The 15724-nt window shown below is 37.0% G+C and overlaps 2 protein-coding genes across 2 annotated transcripts; both read left to right on the forward strand.

Moving 5' to 3' along the window:
* Positions 1-500: 500 nt before the first annotated feature.
* LOC131776364 (coatomer subunit delta-like) lies at positions 501-8284 on the forward strand. The gene is made up of 12 exons (XM_059092533.2): positions 501-623; positions 1004-1043; positions 1935-2158; positions 2554-2733; positions 2985-3193; positions 3347-3435; positions 4062-4134; positions 4443-4608; positions 4851-4998; positions 5308-5416; positions 6231-6435; positions 7014-8284. The coding sequence occupies exons 1-12, from the start codon at positions 621-623 to the stop codon at positions 7101-7103; spliced, it is 1536 nt and encodes a 511-aa protein (XP_058948516.2). The 5' UTR covers positions 501-620; the 3' UTR covers positions 7104-8284.
* Positions 8285-9041: 757 nt separating this feature from the next.
* On the forward strand, positions 9042-14880 carry LOC131776340 (ATP-dependent RNA helicase DDX51). The gene is made up of 6 exons (XM_059092507.2): positions 9042-10322; positions 11243-11467; positions 12071-12294; positions 12624-12783; positions 13244-13494; positions 14212-14880. The coding sequence occupies exons 1-6, from the start codon at positions 9142-9144 to the stop codon at positions 14484-14486; spliced, it is 2316 nt and encodes a 771-aa protein (XP_058948490.2). The 5' UTR covers positions 9042-9141; the 3' UTR covers positions 14487-14880.
* Positions 14881-15724: the final 844 nt, after the last annotated feature.

The following is a 15724-nucleotide window of genomic DNA, read 5'->3' on the forward strand; positions in this document are numbered from 1 at the left end:
ACATTCTGTCCTATAGTGATAAATCTTCTTTTTGTATATATCTTTGTTGTTTTAGTGATTGAAAACAATTCGAAAAAATAATTTTTTTAATTCACCCTAAAAACCTCCTCTAAAACCGCGAATATATCTTAAGTTGAAAGCTGTCACGAGTCAACCACAACATTTGAAATCGACTTTCCCAATAGCTAGCTTGTTTTCCGGTAATTGGAAATACTTCTTGAAAGTTGAAACGTTTTTATCATGGTTTGGTATTAGTCAGCTTATAGCGTTGGTCAAGATGATTTAGATTTCCTAACCAAGGCCTGTAATGCAAGCCTACGGGTTCCAACCACTGGTTTGAGGCTTTCAATGAAGATAATGGAGATTCAAGATTTAGACTCCAAGTAGAGAAGAACATATGGCTTCGCCCCAGTCGACGCTGCCTCAGATCAAAGCCGATAGAGATTGGATACTAATCCCTATGAAGTCTGTTCATGCGCATCACCGGTCATCCCAGAATACTTTGTGGCTATCCTTTACGGATCTTTTGCGGACGTGGCGAACGAATAAACCTGCAAAATAGCTGTATTTTTGGCCTCTGAGAGGCCTGATTTACTGTGAAATAAGGTTTGATAGCCAAAATGGTAAGTTTATTTATTATTCTTTGTATCTATGTGCTTTTTAAGCGTAAAAATTGGGTTATTTCATTGTTATTTGTCGAAGTAAGCATCTCGTATGATACCATTTTAAAGTATTTTACCCACATGTCAGACAATTTTCAAACTGGAATGCCAATCTGTGATTCGACGGGAGCGAGGAATTATTTCTATTTTATTACTAAGCAGTTTACGGAGTATAATAGTCATCTCTATCGTCGCGTCGCAGGATGACGAAGAGTGGTGAATCATCATTGAATAAAAGTTTAATAATGAGAAGTTAAAGATCAAGGCTTCCGTATCTTCCCGATTTTGTTTCACGAAAGCAAACGCTCAGACGTTCCTGCTCTCAACATTATTCTTTATAGGTTCTACTCGCTGCAGCAATATGTACGAAAACAGGAAAAGGTACGGTGACCCTATTACGTGTTTGTGACATGTTAAAAGAAGATTTGTTATGGCCCCACTGTTTGCCTTAATTACAAATCAAACTAAATATAATTGTTAATAGAAGGAGAGAGTTGGTAAGTTTTTGAGCGTGGTTAAGAAATGAAGAAAGATGTTTTTTATCTTGTCACAAGCATGGGACAAAGAAAAAAATTCTGAGCTCCTATGAGGAATCAAACCTCAGACCTTCAGATTCCATGCTCTGATGCTCTTCCACTGAGCCTCAGAGACTCTAAGGTGAGCAAGGCCTATTATAAAGTTCATATATGATATGCGTCCTGCATACTGTTAGGATCAGCAATGTCAATAGCATTGTGTTTGTAAACAGACTAAGAGAGACAGTAAGTTTCGGAGCTCAGTAAAGAAATAGAGAAAGATATTTTTCATCTTGTTGCAAGTGTGGAATTGAAATGTGCCGTTAAATTGATTTGCTGACACTGTAAATATATTTTTCTCTTTATGGCATGAGTCTATTTATCATGGAACCAAATTCCAAGATACTCACCAAGGCTATAATACAACATTGCCTTTTAACTCTTTGATTCCTAAGAGTGACTAGTATCTAACTTCTCCTAACAATATCACCCTTGAATCATGGTTGAAGGTAATGAGAATAAGGGTAATGATCACTAGCTAAAGAAACTCCTGATTGTCAGACAAATTCTCCTTGTTGGTAGCTTAGGGAATGTATAAAGAGCAGCATGGAGAATATGCATTCTGATCTTAGAATGTAAAGGGTTTCTGTACTGCAGTTTTTAAAGTCAAGAGTAAAATACATTGCAACAACAACTTATACTCAGCAATATCACATATCAAACCATTATATGAAAAATTTTTGTCTTACTCCTACAGCCATTGTATCACGTCAGTTTGTGGAAATGACAAGGTCACGTGTGGAGGGCCTTCTTGCCGCATTTCCCAAATTAATGAATACTGGAAAGCAACACACATTCGTTGAAACAGAAAGCGTCAGATATGTTTACCAGCCTCTAGAGAAACTCTATATGCTTCTTATTACTACCAAAGCTAGTAACATCTTGGAAGACTTGGAAACTTTACGACTATTCTCCAGAGTGGTATGCAATAGCATAGAAACATATACTGTTTTATTTCACATTGATTTTCTATTAGTATGAGATCAGAGACAGGGGTGTAGGATTCAGTTAATTCTCCTTAAAGGTGCTGTTATCATTGTCAGTGGATGAAATTGCAACAACTTTAGCTGAACTCAACAGCAGAATCAAGTGCAGATTTTTTTTAGGCTGTTTGTAAAGTTGGATGGTCAATGAAATTACTTTCAGTTTGAGAGGTGCAAATTGATTGCTTAGAAGACTTTCCTATTTGATATTTGTTGAAAGGAGTTTTGTGATAGGATTGACAGTTTACCAGTTTAGTATGAGTTTCCATGAAAAGATATCTCCAACTGGCATACAATCGTTTGTGTTCTTAGAAACCTCTTGTCTGTCTCTAGATTCCAGAATACTGCAAGGCAATGGAGGAATCTGAAATAGTTGAAAATGCATTTTCACTAATCTTTGCCTTTGATGAGATTGTTGCCCTTGGCTATCGTGAAAATGTTAATCTTGCACAAATCAGAACATTCACAGAGATGGACAGTCATGAAGAGAAGGTGTTCCGTGCAGTGAGACAGGCAAGTTTATAAAATTACTTCTATCAGTGCATCAAAGAACTGTTTTTGAGACACAATGTCTTAGATGTTGTCTCTATATTTCGGTTTGTCTATTTGTTCTTCCTGGTGTTGTGAACTTTACTAAAATTACAAGCATCTATCCAAACTTGAACTAACTACTTTGAAATAGAGAGACAGGGGAGCTGTTTGTGTGGTGAGGAGGGCTATATTGTGAATCGTAATAATTTTTTCTCCATCTAAATATTGATTAGACACAAGAACGTGAAGCCAAGGAAGAGATGAAAAAGAAAGCAAAGGAGTTGCAGGCGGCCAGAACAGCTGCTGCTCGTGGCAAAGGTGGCAAGGGACAGTTAGCTGGCTTTGGAGGTTTTGGTGGAGGAGGGCGTGATTCAAGTATTCCAGTGGCTAATGATGTCACAGTTATTGATCCTACGCCCCCTAAACCATCATATCCCACAAGGTGATTTACAGTTTTTTGTACATTGCTGCCTTTCTTTTTTTTTTTTTTTTTTTTGAAGGTCAATAATTCTCCCCATAAAATAAAGGGTTCAGATAGAGCCGAGGAATTATTGATATTTGATAACCAGTGGGTATTATCTTTGTTTTGTTTCAGAACTGCTGGCACTGGAAAGGCAATGAAATTAGGAAGCAAATCTAAGGATGTGGACAGTTTTGTGGACAAACTAAGATCAGAAGGAACAGGTGAGGAGAGATCCACTACCAAATAAGATAGAGTGGAAGCAAAACAATCAGGGAAGGGCTGAAGATCATCTCTCTATAACATGGAATCACCTAGGGAGATAGAGATTCAAGGACTTTTTGTTGCCTGTTCATAATTGAAGCACTAATTTGTTGCAAGAGTGATGTTCCTTTGTTTTTTCTGTCTCAACTAGAGTAGAGAAAACTCACCACTAGTAATTTTTATTTTTTTTGATAGTTCTGTCATAGTTCTCTGATCCCATGATATGAAGACAGTAATAACATTTCCCAACAGGAAAATGTGGCTGGGTGCATTTACAAAGGGGCATTTTTCTGCCCTATGAACAAGGATGTGTGGGGTTGGCTGGTGCTTTCCCTGTGATTTCTCTATTTTCTTCTATTTTGTAATCTGCTCCTGAAACCCTTGACAGGTCATGAAACTCTGCTTGGTTTTGTCATCTTTGCTGTTCTCACAGTTGTACTTGCGTGGGTTGTGAGGCTTACAACTTGTTATTTTGTTTCTCACAATTGCAACAGAAAAATGGTTATTTCTTTGCCACTGAGTGGATCTTAAATACTCATACAGAAAGAAGAAGCTCACTGAACTGTTTAAATGTTCTAATTTTCAGAGGTAGTAAGTTCCAAGACAAAATTATCATCAACTGGAAAGACACCAACAACACCATCTGTTCAAATGGGAAGGTAAGTGTTCTAAAAATGTTATATACCGGTTGATGAGTGTGGACAAAATGTTAACATCATAATCAACACCTAGTTCATTGCATTTGAGTGATGATTCCTTTTGGGAGGTTACAATAGCAAACTGCTTGGGTCATAACGAAAAAAAAAAAAAAAAAGCAACCTCTCAAATGAGTCCTCAAAAGATCTGAATTAGTTGGGGTGCCCATAAGGATGTTAAAATGTAAGTCAAATCTTACCATTTATTTAGAGAATAGTCTGGAGAATATGCATGCTAGTGTTGAGGTGTAATCTTTTGCTTTTTATTTCAGTGTTCATATAAAGATTGATGAGAAGATCACACTAACTGCTGGAAGAGATGGAGGACTACAGAACATGGAAGTCAGAGGTCTTGTGCTTCTCAGAGTGTCTGATGCACAGTATGGAAAAATAAGACTCAGTGTTGAAAACAATGATGATAAAGGATTCCAAATGCAGGTACTGTTGTTTACCCTGTGGCTGTCAGGGTCTCATCTTCTACTTCTGTTCACCCTTTCACTCCCAGGTGTCATTCGTAATTCTCCTTGCTGTCTGCTCTAGAATTATTAGTTCTGAGAATATGGCATTGAGCTCCAGGCTGAAATATTTTGCAAAATGCCATTTGGCAGTATCAAATCACAAAATTTTTGTCTGATGAAGCTTACACTGGTCTTCTAATATTTGTTGATTTTGATTTTCAGACACATCCAAACATAGACAAGAAATTATTCAATCAAGAATCATTAATAGGACTCAAACAACCTAGCAAACCTTTCCCGCTTAATAATGACATTGGTGTATTAAAGTGGAGACTGCAGAGCACAGATGAAGGATTAATGCCATTATCAAGTAAGATTTTAGCACAATTGACACCTCACTTTTTAGAATTACTGTAGTGTTACTTTTTATACAAGATAAAACATCTAGCTATGCCAACATGAGCGGTTTGATGGCCCTGACATGTAGACTCCACTTGACTTCAGATTGAATCGTCCATGTGTGGGTCCCAAGTTGTATCAGGCTACAGAAATAATCTGCGAGTCCCTCTCAGGGGTTAAAGGGTGAAAGAAATGGGGATATGAGAGGGAGGCATTTTCAGTTTGCTGACTTCACTTTTTCATTGTGTAAGATTCATTGTGTGTTTCACATCTCTTGCAGTCAACTGTTGGCCTTCAGAAAATGACGAACAATGTGATGTAAACATAGAGTATGAGCTTCTCCAAGAAAATCTGGAGTTGAATGATATTGTAATTTCAATTCCTGTTCCGTAAGTAGTCACTTATCTTCGTTTGTAAACAAGTGTGCTTGTGGTTGAATGTGAAAGGGTTAGCATTCTATGCAGGAAGTTCAGATGTCAATTTGTCAATGTGTGTTAACCTTAACTGAAAGCAAATCATGATGTTCTTCCCTCAGTAATAAGGCAAGTCAGTATGACAACATTGCTTGATTTGTAAAAGTATGAGGAAAAGAAACAGAGCTGTGAAACTGGTCACTGATGAATGTGAAGTGGCTCGTAATTTTGACTCAAATATGGCATTTATTTTTACCTTATTTATTACATGTACCTGATAATTGGAAAGGATTCTTTTTGTGATCACAAAGAGCAAGAAACTGCTATTGTAACTATTGGTTTAAGAAATTAATTACACAAAATAACATGGTTGAGTTTTTAATTCTAGAAGGTTGATATTTTAAGATTGAGATTTTTTTAAAAATTTGGTTTGCATCATGATAGTTTTAATTGGTGACAGGACCTGCTGATGTTGTGGTAGATATGCAACAAGCTTCTGCAGTTTCTTTTTAACCATACTGAAAAGAAAGTATATGAAGGAAATATTTGAGAAGACAGCCTTGTATTTAATGAAAAACAAATGGATGACATCAAACAGTTTGTTGATCTAGATATAAAGATATTAAAATATGACATATTTTAGTGAGGTGTGGAGCTGGTTTTCAGTGAAGCTTCTGTATGATATGTCAGAATTCAGACAGCAGAAATATTTCAAAGTAATTTGAAAGGGATTGTGAGAATAACAATTGTTTTTACTTTAGTCAAAATGCTTTATTGGGTGTGGTTGCAGGCACGGTGTTGGTGGACCAGTTGTAGGAGAAGTGGATGGGGAGTACCACTATGATCACAAGCATTCTGTTCTTGAGTGGCAACTGCCAGTAATAGATTCATCAAACAAGAGTGGTAGTATGGAGTTTAGCATTGCAGGACATCCTGGAGATTTCTTTCCTGTTTCAGTGACCTTCACATCAAGGAAATCGTATTGTGACTTGAAGGTATTTTCTGTCTTTTGCAATAGCATGCCAAAAAAATCACATACCTATAAGTTAAGCTGTAAAGGTACAGACATATATCTTAATCTACCAACTCAGACTTGCATTGGTGTATTTTTTATCGTACTCTGGTATTGTTCAACCAGAATTTTTTTTTGTCAGATGTTCAATAGAATTTACATAAAACAACTGGAAATCTTAAGTTTGTTTGCTGGGTCGTTTGTAGCTCACTAGCCAGGCATTTGATAGATAGTATTCTCACAGATACACTGCCCCCCTGATTTGTGTAAAAAAGTTTGGAGAAAAAGGTGCAGTTTATCCACTGGTGTTTATGGTACTGGCTGTGAAATGCACAGTCCACACCTGTTTGCACAGTATTTAGGTCCCTTTGACATGGTTAGTTATGTGGTCCAATGTGATTAATCTGATCAGTGTTGCCAGTAAAATAAAATTTTTATTTGATTTTTTCAGCCCTGGAAATCCCAAGAAATCTTTTATAGGTCCTCTCCTTCAAGAAATTTTATATTAGTGGAGACATGACAGTTGTAATCTAATCAAGATTTGTTTTTGTGTATTTGCAGATAACAGAGATTACATCTGTAGATGATGAGAAACCAGTGAAGTTTTCACAAGAAGTTGGGTTTTCAGTTGAAAAATATGCGATAGTATAATCATTATGTCGACAAAAATACTGGAACTTATATTTTTTCTTTGGTAACATACAGTGCTGAGAACACTTTTTGCTGGAGGAAGATCTTACTTGCCAACATACCTTTTAAAAAATGTTATATGTTTGGACTGAAGAATGGTAGACAAATATCTAAAATTGGTAATTTGGTATTTTATAGCCATTTCCTTTAAGACCATATAATAGTGTTTGGCAGAGAAGAAAAATTTCATTGGAATGATGACCATCACTATATCCCAATTTTCACAAAGTTGACAGATCATTTGTACATGAGGTTCCTTATAAATAGTGAAAGATGTTTGACAAGTTAGCGTGCATCTCTCAATTTCAGCCTTTGTTAGATTTTTCATACAATGCTACTCAGGAATTTCAATAACTTTTCTGTAAGTGGCTGTGGTTGTTGTTACAGGCAACAATGTCTGAAAAGTGGCCATAAGACAAACCCAAGCACAAGGGCCTTCCTGCTGGCCAAACAGACAGCAGTGAGAGGTTTTTAAGGTGGCTACAGATGGCTGGTTACCAGCTTTCATTGAAACCTTAGACTTCTCAGAAGGATTGTGCAATGAGCCATTGACAATAATTGATACTTCTTGGGCAAATTCAGTGACATCCCAAACTCCCAAACAACAGCTACAAAGGAGATTCATCTAAGTTTTGGTTAAGTAATGGTAATTTCAGTGACAGCTCAGTTTGTTTTTACAGTTGAATCTTTCCACAGATGACAACCTAGAAATTACCACATAACCATTTTAGATCGGTATAGCCATCTCCTAAAGAGATGTATCTGTTGTATGGGGTTGTCTGTTAAAGATCAGTACTCCAGGGTTGAGGTTCAATGGTAAACACATCTTCAGTCAGTGCCAGTTCATTGTTGAATACTTTCAGTAGTAAGACCATCTCCAAAAGAGCAGCCCCTGTACAGTTGTTGCAAAGCAACAAAGTTACCCATCATGCATTATCATGTCATAGTTTTACCATCACTACTCCTTATGCTATCACATTAAGCCCTTGTATTAATAAAATGAATGAGAGAGATTTAAAAACTTAATTAATGCTGCTTGAAAGTCACACTGATGTTGTAGTTAGTCTACCATGCTCATTACATGGTATTTTTATTGGGGAGGAAAGAAATTAAAGTGAACAATAAAATGAAATGAATTATCATCATTGTATATGTTGTTATTTCCCTTCATGTGTATGAAATAGCCACCTTTCTTCTTCAACTAATATGTGTCTGTTTGTTGGCTGACTTGCTGGTAGACTGTTCTAGTGTAGTTAATGTTAGTCAATACATCAGTTTCTTTTCATCACAAAAACATTTTCAGGAGCCAGCTCTGCTTTCTGTTAACACCCTAGCATTAGAATTTATATTCTCCATGCTTGTCTCTTTACATTTTCTTTTGGTACTGACTATGAGAGTTTGTTTGATGTCAAAACTTCTTGGTCTACCAGTCATTTCCTTCAATATCATGATCTTTATGGATTATTCAGCAGTAATGTTGTAAGGAGAAATAAGATGCTGATTACTCTTGGTAGAAGCTTTCACCATCGCTGCCTTCTCTCAAGCTACTTTTCCCCTTCCCCCTGAATTTTCGTGCCACTCTTTTTGGTATTGTTTAATTACTGAGATTAAAACACGGGTGAGTTTCCTTCTGGAAATAAGACCCTTTGGAATAAAAATATTTCCAAACTTTTTTCCTCTTGATCACAATTGACAAACAATGTGACTGTATGAGATCACAAATTAAACATTTCTTCAATCGGTTCAATATTTTGATATTTTCAACCTTTTTCGCCCCTTGTGTATCAGTGACCTTCCACAACCTCTCAATTATTTCTTTATTTTCGCCAGCAGAAATTTTGTCCAGCGGACTGCATGTTCAGGCCCAGTTTCTCTCTTTATCACGTGGAAACATGGTGGACGAAGTGTTTAACTTTCACAGAGTGATATAAACGTAGTGGCTCTTGATTCGATCCCTTAATCTGAGTATAGCTGAAGTTTGAGAACAATTAAATATGAAATGGATCTCTTCAGAGTGGAGAGATTTATGGGAGATGACGGAAATGAACCAGATCAAAGGGACGAATCAAGAAGACTTGCCCAGCTGCAACGTGATATCGCCGAAAGGAAGAGAAAAAGACAAATGTTAGAGCAGGATGGAGAGAGCTATGAAAGATCAAACAAAATTAAATTTCCGGACTCTAATCAAATGAAATCTGATGTCCAAGAAGAGGTGAAATCAGGGAAGAAAGCCAAGAAAAAGAAACAAAAAACTGCGGAAGAGAATTTGGAGAAGATAAAAGACAAATCGATGTCTAAGAATGGCTCAAAAGAGGAGAACGATGAGGTTAAAAATGATATTCTCATCAATGATTCACAGGAGGAAAGACTTGTTGAAGAGAATTCTGATAAGATAAAGTACAAAAAGATATCAAAGAAAGGCTTAAAAAAAGAGAGAAAAGATGAAATTCAGAATGATAATCCCAACGATGATTCACAGAAGGACAGACTCTCTAAAAATGCCAAAACGAAGGCAGAAAAAAAGGACAACAAAAAGACTCTTTTGAACAATGAAAGTAAGGAAAGAGACTTTGAACAAGAGGATATTTCTCAAGAAAATGAGGACAATTTAGGAGAAATGTCAGGAGAAACACCACAAGAAAAAAGTGAAGAAACAGGGTTTACTGTGATTGGAGGCCAGAGGAAAAACAAAGAGCTTAAAAAAGTACAGAGAGTGTTACCTGATTGGCTTGCAAAACCTATGATTATTAACTCTGACTTGAGTGGTAATATGACTCCAGTTGACAAGATCCCTTACTTAGAATCTCATATAGTCACAAAACTACAACACCATGATATAAATCACTTATTTCCTGTGCAGAGCATTGTCATCCCAGCATTACTATCTCAAACGGATACAAACAGTTTATTGGGCAGAGGGGGCTATGCACCAGGTGATATCTGTGTCTCAGCCCCAACAGGAAGTGGCAAGACCCTTGCCTATGTATTACCAATTGTACAAATCCTAATGAAAAGGGTGGTTTGTCACCTGCGGGCATTGATCATCCTCCCTACAAAAGATCTGGCAAATCAAGTTAAACAAGTTTTTGAAATGTTCACAGAGGGTACAAATTTGAGGGTGGGTCTAGCTTCAGGATCAAGTTCATTCTCAAAAAATCAGGAACAGCTTGTTAACCAAGGGTAAGTATTTTGTGTTACTTCAACAAAATATGTTTTTACTCATGACACACATCAGCTTTGTGGCTGATGCTAAATGAGGTTGATGTTTCCTTGATGAAAGCACTATCACTTTTGTCCATATAAACTGGGTGCATCTCCATTAGTTACTGAGTTCCATGCAACACACAGGAATTACTCTATTCATTATAGGTTTTTTTATCTGCTGTATATACTGTATCCATAGGAGATGCGTTGGCTTAATGGTTAGTACATGTGAGTTAGATTCCAGGTCAAGAAGATTAGGTTTGAGTCCTGGCCAGGTTGCTTTGTTGTGTTCTTGGGCTAAAGACTTTTCTCTCACAGTGCCTCTCTTCACCCAGGAGTATAAATGGGTACTGACAAATTGTCAGGGGAGCCTGATAAAATGCTGGGGGTAACATTATGATGGATTGATATCCCACCCAGGAGGGAGTAGTAGTACTTATAGTCACTTCATGCTATGTAAACTGGGCTAAATTACAGCTGGATTGGCCACTTCACTTGAGTACAGAATTTACCTATATACCTACCTACCTATTCACTACATCCAGACGTTCAATATGTGGATATTTGAGTTTGATGTCTGGAATCAATCTGTAAAGAAAAGTTTCCATTGTCTAGGATTGTGCTCTTAAACTCTTTAACTTTGGGTAGTGACCAAGAAAGAATTTCTCCTTAAAATATCAATACAATATCAAGGAGACAAGTGACAAGAAGAAAGAAAAATATCAATAAGAGGATAATAGTTGATCCAATACCAAAAATCTCTGAACTAACGTCAAAAAAACTGTGTGGCAGACAGTGTGGAGAATTACTAATTAGATCTTGGGAGTGAAGGGAATAAATTAAAAGGCATGACTAATTTTTTGCTGCTCATTACAATGGTTTTGCTTTGTTTTCAGCTCTTGTGGCAGTAGCAGTTGCATTGACATTCTTGTGTGTACTCCTGGTAGATTAGTTGATCACATTTCATCAACCCCAAATTTTACCCTTCATCACGTAAGATTCCTTGTGATTGATGAAGCTGATCGGCTGTTGAGTCAATCATACCATGGCTGGCTTGGCAAAGTATTGAAGGCTGCCTATAACAAGCAATCTTTCACAAGTGACTTTTTCAACAGTGACAGGTACCAAATAACCCTTTGACTCCTAAGAATAACTAGCATCTAATTTCTCCTTACAATATCACTCCTGAATCAAACACAAAGGTGATGAGAATAAAGGAAATGATCACCAACTAAAGAGACTTTTGATTGCTAAACAAATTCTCCTTGTCAGCACCTAAGGAAATGTATAGAGAACTGTATGGAGAACATGAATACTGATATTAGGGTGTAAAGGGTTAATGAGCTGAAAAGTTAGTTCAAGTAATACAGGAAACTCTTGTTATCTTGTGCCTGTAAAGATTTGGGGGAAAGGCATTGTAGGAGGCTCTATTTGATGGGCACAAATATATTTTGGGGCTAAAGATGAGGAAAAAGGGTGGGATTTCACAGGATAAATTATAGAAAGGTTCTTTTGATCCTGCCATCCCAACAAAATTTTTTCCCTCATTCCCCTCATTCTGATGTTTTTAAAGTTTAAACAACCTCAATCTTTGGACATCTTTGCAATAAAATTAAACTGACAACTCCTCTGTTTTCCATTTATAACTCTGTCAAGACCTTGTCAGATCACTGGTTTTGCACGCATGCATCTGGAATGTATCAAATAGTTTGTTTCCTTTTTAGGCCATTGTCCTGTAACCTGCAGACAATCAGGCAACCTGCTGGAGCTCAAACAGCAGCAAGTTTTGCCGCCATTCAACTTCCTTTGCAAAAACTGTTGTTCTCTGCAACAATGACACACAGTCCTGAAAAACTTGCTCCTCTCCAGTTGTATCAACCAACTTTGTTTACTGGGACAGGAAGTGTTAATCAAATGAAAACAACTGATTTTGGTGGACCCACTTCAGGTACATGTGGAAAATCTTGACCTGTTTTTTGCGTAGTATTAAAAAAGGTGGAGTAGTTCCAGGAGAAGCATGTCACATGAAATGTATAATTTTTATCTTAACTGTTGTAGTTTTGAAAAATCTGCGTTAACATTTGCTGACCATTAGGCCTCTACTTCGCTCACTTTTAGTTTTGAAGTTTTTGAAGAGATCCCTTAAAATTTTGGTTTGATTGCAAATGGTAACAGTAGCTATTGAAATAATCATTAACATTAGAACAGGAGTTTTAACATTTTAGCAAAGAAGCTTTGGAATATAAACAGCATGTCTTTTGTTTGTATTTTCTTAAGATGTAGCAACATCTGGTCGGTTCAGTGTGCCAGAAGGACTATCAGAATATATGACAGTTTGCAACAGTGGAGAGAAGCCACTGATGGTGTTGTACTTCTTAACACAACTGAAGTTTGAGCGAGTTCTGTGTTTTGCATCCACGCTGGAGGCTACTCACAGGTACTGTGCGTTTACATGCAGTTTCCATGTAGTTTTGCCCATAGCCACAAATGGTACTAAAATTTTAACCTTTTTGTTGAATAAAACCAAATTCTCTTAACCACTGGTGATTTCAAGATGATTTGGTGAAGCTGCACAAAATTTGAGATTTTCTGGGTTCATATTTTTAAGTATTTGTTCCTGTCTGACTGAACCCTGTACATCCTAACATCAGTGTCCAGATTCTCAGTACTCCTCTCTATACATTTCGTTTAGTGCTGACAAGGAGAGTTTGTTTGACAATCAAAGCATTTTAGGTTAGCATTCATTTCCTTTGTTCTCATGATCTGAATATATAATTCACTGGTATTCCTGTAAGGAGAAATTAGATGCTGGTCACTCTTTGGGTTGAAAGGGTCAATAATCTTTCTTCTTTTTGACTGAGTTCTCTACAGATATGCTTGCTTTGTATCTGTCACAGGCTATATCTACTTGTGAAGTTGTATGGTGGTGTCCAAGTGGCAGAGTATTCTTCAAGCTTGTCACCTCCACAGAGGAAGGGAATCTTACGAGACTTTAGGCTGGGAAAGCTACAGCTATTGATCTGTTCAGATGCCATGGCAAGGGGTATGGACATTCAGGATGTGTGTTACGTCATCAGTTATGATGTACCAAATTACGTCAGAACATACATACACCGTGTGGGAAGGACAGCAAGGGCGGGAAACAAAGGTAACCTGGCCCCAGTCTCTTTCGCAGTTGCCACGCATTGCTTATCGTTACGTTACGACAAAGGATAGCGATGGTCGACATAACCTTTCTTTTGGGTTTCGATTTGAATTTCATGGCTTTAACTACCCCAAAATTTGATTTTAAATTCTTTCACATCACAAGAAAGTGTTTTATGAAGGTCTCCTGTCTTTTTGTATTTGATCACAATCATTAATTTGTGGTTCTATAACACCTTGTCAAGCATTAAAGGTAAACCTCTCGGATAAGGAAATTATGTTAAAAAAAGCGCCCCATCTCTTTGAACTGCTCTTTCACCAAAGTTTCATCGCGTGATTAAAATATTTTAGGTAGTAACTTCAAATCAGAAGATAAATGCTAAACAAAGTAAATCATACTGCGAAAGAAAAATTTGTTTAATTTTTCTTGTGACCTTAAGCTGTGAGTCAGCGAGTAAGCCTGTTAATATACCCGACCCAGCTTTCTCTGCTTTCCTCCAAACATGTTAAGTGTGGAATGTTTGTGAGGCATACATAAGGTGCTGATAGACTCGTTATTGTGACCTCTTTTTGGCTTTATTAACGAATTGAAGAACCAATCAATTAATCATTTCACAATGTTAAAATTTTTTATGTTCGCTGGGCTATATTTCGTAAGGGAGACAATTTATACCTCAAACATTTTTTCTTACTGGTTTATTTCATCCATTCTTGGTGTCAGGAACTGCCATCACACTTTTACACAGCGAAGAAGTACATCATTTTAAAGAAGTAATTCAGAAAACAGGTCGCGAAAAGATTGCTAAGTACAACATCAAAGAAGACAAATTGCAGTCCATGGCTGAGAAGTATCAGGGCATTTTAGAACGCTTACAAGAAGCAGTTCAGATGGAAAATCAGAAGAAAAGGCAACGAAAGGGGAAACAGGACATAGTTAAATTATTACAGGAACAGTTTTTAACTAATGTGGAAAAAATAAACCCAGAGAAAAGCTAGTTGTTCGAAATGATTTTGAAATAAAGGAGAAAACTTGTTTGGAATTTCATAAAGAAGATCGGAAAAAAATGGCGCTGTGTTGCGAGGACGTGCATGAATCAAGTACTGTACAGTTCATGTGAACAAAGAGTGCCGTAAAAGTCAAGTTTCCAGGCGTTTCAATCTTAGCCCTTTATCGTAAGAACTACGTTGCGAAAAGTGCTCTTTTTGTAAGTTATGTTACTTTGATAATAAATCAAAATTTTTATACAAATAATGCTGTCTGTAAGCCCTTTTGCATAGATATCCTGAAAATTTTAGGATAATTTTTAACATTTCGACCACCTAAAGTGACGCAGCTAATTTATCCTCACAATATTACCTCTAAAAAACACATTAAGGGCAGGAGAATAAAGGAAATGATCACCAAACCAAGAAACTTTTGATTGTTAAGCAATTTCTCCTTGTCAGCACCTTAGGAAATGTAAAAGAACAGTGTGGAGAAAATGCAAACTGATGTGAGGGTTTTGAAGAAGAAGAAGCCAATGAAGACTTCATGTAAATACCAGGAAGTCGCGGGAGATGCAAGTGGCGTTTGTTATGAATCTTGCATCTGATTGGTTTAAAAGATTAGCGCGAGTTTTCTGAGCCCACCTCTAAAAGAGGTGAAGCAAGATCAAGTCACTCCCGAACCAATCAGAGAACGTGCTATTACTCATTGCTCTAGCTCAAAGTTAGGAGATCTAAAGGAGTTTACGAGAGGTTTAATATGCCACACATCTATGGAGCACTAAGCCTTTCTTTTAATCCTTTTTAATTAATTTTTTATTATTCGATATTACCTTTATCGCTAACTAAAAAGAACGTCATCTCTCCTCTTTTGATCAAAACCCAGGAGATTTAACGCAGCCTCGCGCGCGCGCACGTGTCAAAGATGTCGATTATTACGTAAGAAAAATTAGTTAAGAGTCAAGCGAGTAGGATACAAGTTAATTTTTTGCTGTGCGTACTTGTGACCTTCTTAACAATAACGACTAAATTATTACCTAGCGTAAGGTAAGTGTGATGTTTTCAATAGAATAGTGGTCGCGTATTGACAATGGAAGCCGCCTTATCAAAACTTATTTATCGCAGGTTATACTGCTATTTAAAAAAGAAACCGAGCTTTCTTTAACCATACTTAACATAGAAAACATACTTTATTAGTATGGGTACGAAACGATTAAATCAACTAGGTGCAAATGGCCCTAGCTGCGTAC

This window comes from Pocillopora verrucosa, chromosome 6, assembly GCF_036669915.1.
Source record: "Pocillopora verrucosa isolate sample1 chromosome 6, ASM3666991v2, whole genome shotgun sequence".
Taxonomy (NCBI): Eukaryota; Metazoa; Cnidaria; class Anthozoa; order Scleractinia; family Pocilloporidae; genus Pocillopora; species Pocillopora verrucosa.

Coding starts and splice junctions, on each gene's coding strand:
- LOC131776364 (XM_059092533.2), top strand. Junction 4,999..5,307: donor AGGATTAATGCCATTATCAA/GTAAGATTTTAG, acceptor CATCTCTTGCAG/TCAACTGTTGGCCTTCAGAA. Junction 5,417..6,230: donor GTAATTTCAATTCCTGTTCC/GTAAGTAGTCAC, acceptor GTGTGGTTGCAG/GCACGGTGTTGGTGGACCAG.
- LOC131776340 (XM_059092507.2), top strand. CDS start 9,142: ATGGATCTCTTCAGAGTGGAGAGATTTATGGGAGATGACGGAAATGAA. Junction 11,468..12,070: donor GACTTTTTCAACAGTGACAG/GTACCAAATAAC, acceptor TTTCCTTTTTAG/GCCATTGTCCTGTAACCTGC. Junction 13,495..14,211: donor AGCAAGGGCGGGAAACAAAG/GTAACCTGGCCC, acceptor TCTTGGTGTCAG/GAACTGCCATCACACTTTTA.